Below are 7,238 nucleotides of genomic sequence, written 5' to 3' on the forward strand. Positions count from 1 at the left end.
ATTAACATTTTCTAGAACAATTTACTAATTTCAACTCCATCTTAACAAATCCCAGGGACAAATATTAAATATTTTGCATGGAACATTAATTTAAATACTTTTGACGTTTTTGTTATATGTAAGTTTTTTTTATTACGTCACAATAATCTAATAAAGTTATCAATGTAATTTTCATGTGCCATATGATAATTAAGATTTTTATTTTTTGATTTCGTTTTTGACATATACATATGTATTTAATTATATACGTATAGAATAAAAGTCTGTTTACCCACAAAATTTTAGTCTTTAATTTTTACTCAAATTGATTTTTGTTTTCAGATTTATTTTAACCAAAGTAGTTGAAAAAAGTATGTCCTGATAATGTGCAGAAAATTTTGAAGAAATAAAGTATTATACATTGATTGCAAGAAAGAAGTCGTACATGCAAATAAATCTAGATTTCTGGAAAATAGTTATTTTCTCTGATGAAAGTAAATTCTGTATATTTAGAATCAAAGATAGAAAACTTGTGTATAACAAGTAATTGTACAGGTAAACTAGAATTTATACAAGACACAATGGAAAATTTGGTATCTAAATATACCAAAAACCAATTTGAAAGAAAATGGAAGAATGCTGTACACGCTCTCACGCAACTTCAAACACTAACACAATCACCAAACTTTAATCCCATAGAATATCTGTGGGATTATTTGGAAAATAAGATTCGCCAGCACGCGATTTTCAGCAAGGATGTGTTAAGAAACGTCATCAAAGAAGAATGGCAAAAAATAAACACATTAAATACTGTAAAGTTGGTTGAGTCCATGCAAAGGCGTCTAAAAGAAGTTATTTAACGCAAAGGTTATTCCACAGATTATTAAATTATAGATTTCTGTGAATTTTACTTTTTTTAATTTAAATATTAAGTGCCCGTAGACTTTTTCTGTTTCAAAAATTGTTGCTTTTGTATGAGTTGAATTACAACCACTGGCAGAATACTAGTATAAGTAATTTTGTAAATTAATAAGTAGTTTTTGTAAGTTTTAATAGTTGTAACTTTTAAGTTTAAAGAATTTGGATACATAAGAAATTGTATAAAAAAATTATAAATTTGTAATGTATTAGATTTACTCCGATTAAGTTAAAATATATGTAACAAAGCAACTTCTTAATACTGCAATTTCAATTTAGCGTTCGTTTTCCTACGTTACTAACATAATATACATAATAATAAAATAGTAGTAATAATAATAGTAATAACAATAATAATAATAACAATAATAGTAATATTACTAATATTAATAATATAAAATAAATGGAACAAATGATAAATGGTGCAAGCTCTTACATTTTATTTTGTATTAATGTCAAATATTAATTTTGTGGTTATTTTGATGTCTACGTTTTCTATGTTGCCTACGTTGATCACAGTTTTTTTTATCAACAATATGGAACACACTACAAAATATGATATAAACAAATACAATGTATTTACACTTGTAATTATTTGTACAGCTTATAAGGGATCATTTACATAGCGTCATAATGAAAACGATGCGCTTCCTGGAGCTTTTCTAGTTTGTCTTCCCTTTTTTCTTTGATATATAATATTAAAATAATAAAAATTATTACTAAACAAGTTCCTCCAAGTGCAACGACGCTCATAAGAATTAGTTTACTAGGTGTGACAAACAATTGTGCTTTCCAGCATTGTGGTTCGTCAACTGGCTTTGGTACAACAATTATTTGCGAATTTGGAATGAGTTGAGTCCATGTACGTGATTTACTAATTAAACCAACAGTTAATGAATCAATAAAATTTGAAGTACGCCCTAACCCAAATATGGTGTAAGGTAATTGCAACGCGAAGTAAGATGATTGAGGCAATTGTACACTGGATCCATATTGCAACTCACCATCCTGTGTTGTTGTTGTATATATTATACGAGGACCAGGTAAATTTGTACCATAAGTCCGTTTTCTTCGTCCAAGTGGAGTTTGAAATGTTGAATACTTTTTGTTTATGAGCCCCGTCAAAACAATGACTTTTACGAAATTGGCGTCATAGTCAAGTGTATTGCGAAAAGCTAGTGGGCGATACTCACCATTTCTTTTCTTCTCAATAAGTATTACATCAAGCACACCTACAAATTGTTAAACAAAAATTTAAATAGTCTTTAAAAAAAGAGAAAATATACCATCTTGATAAAAATCGTAAAAGGTTCCAGCTACAACATCAGTTGCCATATCCTGAAAGTAGTTCCATCTAACTTCAAAAGTTCTTTTTAATGGCTTGTTACATATTTTACAGGGTATGTTTTCTAATAGAAAGGTTTGCCTGCGTTTCATTTCTCCCAAAGTTTGAAGTGTTATAAGTAAATCAGGATATCCATCCATATTAAAATCACCAGAACGTGGTGTTATTGTTTTTAAATACATATCATTTGGATCTGGGTATACAAAAGCCCACTGAATGCCTTGAGCATCTCTAAAATTTACATGAACATCTCTAAAGCTTTTCCCGTCGTGTACTAAAATTGTTGAATTACTACATGTTTTAGCAAAACACACAGGTAAAATTATATTTTCTGTTCCAGACAGTTCGAAATCAGCAAATGTTGCTTGACCAATGGTATAATCTGATACGCCAATAATGTTGAAGTCAATTGTGTAGTTAAAAGTAAAGTCCTGAGAGTCATCTGCACGTCCTAGCCAAATTTCATAATAGTCCTTTGTTTGAACAAATAAATCAGCAATAAAATCTGAGTTCATATCGATATATGCATTGGCGTTTGGAAACAGAATTTGTAAATGCGCTCCAGTGGGATTTGCTTGATGAATTTTAGTTGGTAGTAGTCGTGTTTTATTAAAAATCCAAAACGATCTCTGATCAAATTCATCAATCCCATATAAATCAATAATCATATCGCGATTATAGTCTAATACAATTGGTTCTCCTTTGGTTTTCAGGATTTGTGTTTCATTGCAATTAATTCCATCATTACCACCCCAATTTATATAAATATCATATTCCTCAGAAGTACTACCCGGAAATCGTGTCGTAATTAGAATATCCATTAAAGCATCTCCATCAAAATCTCCGGGTACGACACTGGTAATTTCTCTATTAAGGTAAGTACAAAAAGGTCCTGGTACCAGCAAAGGCTCAGTATCCGCCCCTTGAAATAATTTTATTTGTTGGATTGAATTTTGCAATTAATTAAGCTAAACCTACCATATAATATTTGAAATGTAGTTTTCTGATTTTTAATAAGAAACACATCGGTTAATTCATCCGAATTGAAATCACCAAACGCAGCTACAATGCCTTCTTTGATGTTGCCAAATACTTCATTAGTTATATCGTTACAATGGTTTTCAACTATTAGCGCAATTAAGCACACTGTGTAGAACACCACATATTTCATTTTCTAGTATTTCTATAAATATACTTAAAAATACATTCATTAGGAAAACACAAACCCGATATACAATTTAAACCTTGTAATCGATTTTACTAAATGTACTTTACATGGTCATTCTGTATCATCAATCAACATGTACACGCTGCGTGGCAGCATACAAAGCAGCGGTTACATTGCATGAGAATTTGGTCCTGCGTGTACGTGCGTATATTTTTTCGTGCGAACATGTCGCATGTTATGGTTACATTGGGGGCGAACTGATAATTCCGTTTTGTTTGTTTAAAAACAACATTGAATTTAATAACAACAGTTATTAATATTAATCATTATTAATTTCAAATAACATAAGATGAATTTGTGCATGACATTTATTCAGTAATATATAAAAATTGGGAGTTTGCCTGTTCCTTAACCAAAGAAATTAGCAAATTGCAATCCATTTCCAAAAAGTGATTCCAAGGTTACTGATTATCGACATTTGGCAATATTCGAAACAGATGTATGGTAAGCCAAAAATTCAATGAATTAAAATAATATATAAAAAAGAAATTTTGCAGTTGTAGTTCACTACTTTTTGAAACTTCTCTACCAAAATACAATAATAGAAACGTTCAATTACTACTAAAATAAAATTAAAATTAAATAAAACCAATAGACACTTCCCAATTTCACTATTTTCACCTTCGATGAACTAATGAATTTCAAAGAAAATATTTTATTTCATCAAATGTTTGTATGAGAAAGACAAACGTAGCGGGAATAATTCTCAGCAACTGTAGCCACTCACACTTGATTAAGTATGTAGAGGTTGTTATAGTTACTTTATTTACAACTGTCTTAAACTTATTTAAATATTACAAATTATTCTCATTAATACTTCTTCCAATAATAATAATGGCGGGAGATGCGACCGTTGGAACTCTTTTTTTCTTTTTTCTTTTTGACAGTTTTATAATAATCTCTTTGGTGTTGCCACAGTACATTTGATATGTTCGTACGAACACGTAAGACAAAATTCGCATGCAATGCAATGAAAGCCTAATTGGTAGCAATATGCATTAAAATAGCGTCGATAAGTTCAAAATATATAACAAACCTTTATTATTATATAAAATTTAACGAGGCAAAAAGGATTTTTAAGAAGAAAATTTGAGTAGCATGCACTAATTTATTAATAACTTTTAAACTATAGAAGCCATTTTTTTTATATAGCTCAGTTGAAGAGGATAATGATTCAATTATTGTATAAATATATTTCAGTTGTTCGATGACGGTAGGAAACTTCAAGCATTCATGTGATATGTACATATCTACAACTTGTTTGATTAACTGAAGAGCTATTGACTGTTGAAGTTCAGAAATTATTATTTTTTTATCTTATAAAAACATATATCAAGGGGGTTATTTCTCAATTGTGTAAAATAAAGTGTACATAAATATAAGTTCGTTTGTCATTTCAACAGCTGATTTTTCAACATGCCTGTTGATTTCATTTGTCGCCAGTGCCAAAAAAATGTTGCATGAAGGTTAAATATGTCTTCAAACTTTACAATATAAACTTTAAACATATTTTTAACTTCGATTAATTACTTTTTGGGAAGTAGAAGTTCTAAAAAAAGGTGCATCGTTATCAAGAAAATGCAACCACCAAACATTTGTTTACTTTTTTTTTGTAAATATGTCAAAAGCAGCTTTCTCAAAGTGTCAAGATGCATGAAGGGCTTTTATTTAGGGTATGTTCAATGTATTCCTTTGCATTTGGAACATATTTGGAACGCATGCGAACGTAGTTGGGACGCATTCATACAGAATGTGATGGCTCATTCTTACATATAAAATTTCAAACGCGAATAAACCTTTTTATTTTCGATTTTTGACCAAAACGAGCCATTTTCGGCTAGTGTAAATGCCGCACTACATTTCGGTTTTGCTATTCCTGGGGGTCGATTTCGCAACTGTGAAAATAATGTTGTGTACACGAAAACAAAAAACTCATTTCTCACCGCAGTTTACATTTTCTTGTAAAATGGTAATCCCCAAGTGCTAGTTAGTTTTTCGCAAACAAATAATAAAAAAAGTAAATGTTATTTATACCGAAATCAGTGAAGCAAGCAAGAATTTAGTTTTTCGTGCTGAATGTAAAATTATGACGTGCATTTTTGACAGTTGTCAGTCAAGAAATTTGTATTTACACTGAATAAACTCAGTTATTGAAAATAAATAAGTAAACAAAATGGCAAACATATTACTAATTATAATGCAATTTTATAATAATTATTATATTAAAAGCTTTTATTTTATATTTTTATGATTTTTTTATAGTTCTTAATACATAAGTTTCAAAATTTCGTTATCGTCAGAAAATTTGATATTGATATTTAAGTACAAACTTTTGCTCCTTTTGCTTGCTTTTTACATTTTTCCATTTTTAAAACTTATAAAAAATAATAATACAAGTTTATATTTAATTTTATATAAAAATTCCTGTGATTTTTTAAAAACTACGGCCAAATTTACAATAAAATTTGACAAAAGTGTACATTTTTTGACAGATAAACTCACTATTCACAGTTGAGCAATAGCAAAATCAAAATGTTAGCAAATTTTTATGTATACTTCAGTTTGCACAGTTGCGGAATAGACTCCCTGAATTGTGAATAGTGAATTTTTCTGTCAAAAAATGCACACTTTTGTTAAATTTTATTCACTGTAAGTTTGGCTGTGAGCTTTTAAAAAACAAAGGAAATTTCGGGCAAAATTAAATATAGCAAAAGTTTGTGTTGTCTAGTAAGATGGTTTTCCGGTTAACAGTTAGGCATGTAAGGCATATGCCAGAGGTTTGACGAGAAGGGTTGTTGTGTCAGCCCAGATGGTTTATTGTAGTACTTAAGTGCCCTGCATGACATGGTGGCAAGCCCGGTATGCTCGCCGGTTTAGGGGTGGGGTTCTTGGCTACTCAAATCCTACTGCTGACATCGAACAAAAAAAAAACATGTCATGACTTACTTCCATCCATTTCAGTAACTAAGCAAATAAACTATATCTTCAATTCAATGCTTAATTATATCCTCTTCATAGGTATATATACATATACTCCTCTATTCACTTACTATAACTAGGTAGATTAATAACTATAACTAAAACTAATATATATCTTTCAATTTCAAAACTTGAATATATAATCCTAATTCTTTATAATTCATTTTTTTTCTTTTTTTTTCTTTTTTTTTTCTTTTTTTCTTCTTCTTTTCTTTCCTTTTTGTTTCAATTTAACTCAATTGAACTATCCATCAACTCATACTACTGACTAAAAAAAAAACAACAGACAATACCTAACCAACCAGACATAATGCTTTTTTTTTTTTATTTAAAAAAGCATTCATCGTAGAAGATAGGCATTGTTTTTTTCCATTTGAAATTATTACACAGGCCGCAGGTGTGTCATTATTGGGAAAACGTCCGGTTTCTCCAGGACTCACTTCCAGAGCACGCATCATTTGTATCATTTCTTTCACAATGCAGTGATGTTCCTCATAGCTAACTTGCGGCATTGGTCCCTCAAGACATTCATTGACAGTAGCCATACTTCTATATTGATCAATACGCACGTCCGTGGCTTCTCTTTACTTAACTGATTTTATTTTTGCTAGGCCCCCTTGATCTACCTGAAACACACCTCTAGAGCTAACGATTGGAGTCTAAATCATAATTACGCTATTGCTACAAGCCGAATAAAGCTCCACTCACATAAGAATAAATTAATGTGTTTAAATGTAATCAAAAACAAAAATTTTATGGTTTTAATTTAAATCTTTCTTTTTTTTTTTT

The 7,238-nt window shown here is 29.9% G+C and overlaps 1 protein-coding gene across 1 annotated transcript; it reads right to left on the reverse strand.

Annotated features, from left to right (window-relative positions):
- Positions 1–1,315: 1,315 nt before the first annotated feature.
- Positions 1,316–3,481, reverse strand: LOC119662866 (T-cell immunomodulatory protein). The gene is made up of 3 exons (XM_038072812.1): positions 3,221–3,481; positions 2,184–3,164; positions 1,316–2,129 (listed from the first exon to the last, which is right to left on the reverse strand). The coding sequence occupies exons 1-3, from the start codon at positions 3,411–3,413 to the stop codon at positions 1,516–1,518; spliced, it is 1,788 nt and encodes a 595-aa protein (XP_037928740.1). The 5' UTR covers positions 3,414–3,481; the 3' UTR covers positions 1,316–1,515.
- Positions 3,482–7,238: the final 3,757 nt, after the last annotated feature.

The sequence above is a fragment of the Teleopsis dalmanni genome, chromosome 1, assembly GCF_002237135.1.
Source record: "Teleopsis dalmanni isolate 2A chromosome 1, ASM223713v2, whole genome shotgun sequence".
In the NCBI taxonomy this organism is placed as follows: domain Eukaryota; kingdom Metazoa; phylum Arthropoda; class Insecta; order Diptera; family Diopsidae; genus Teleopsis; species Teleopsis dalmanni.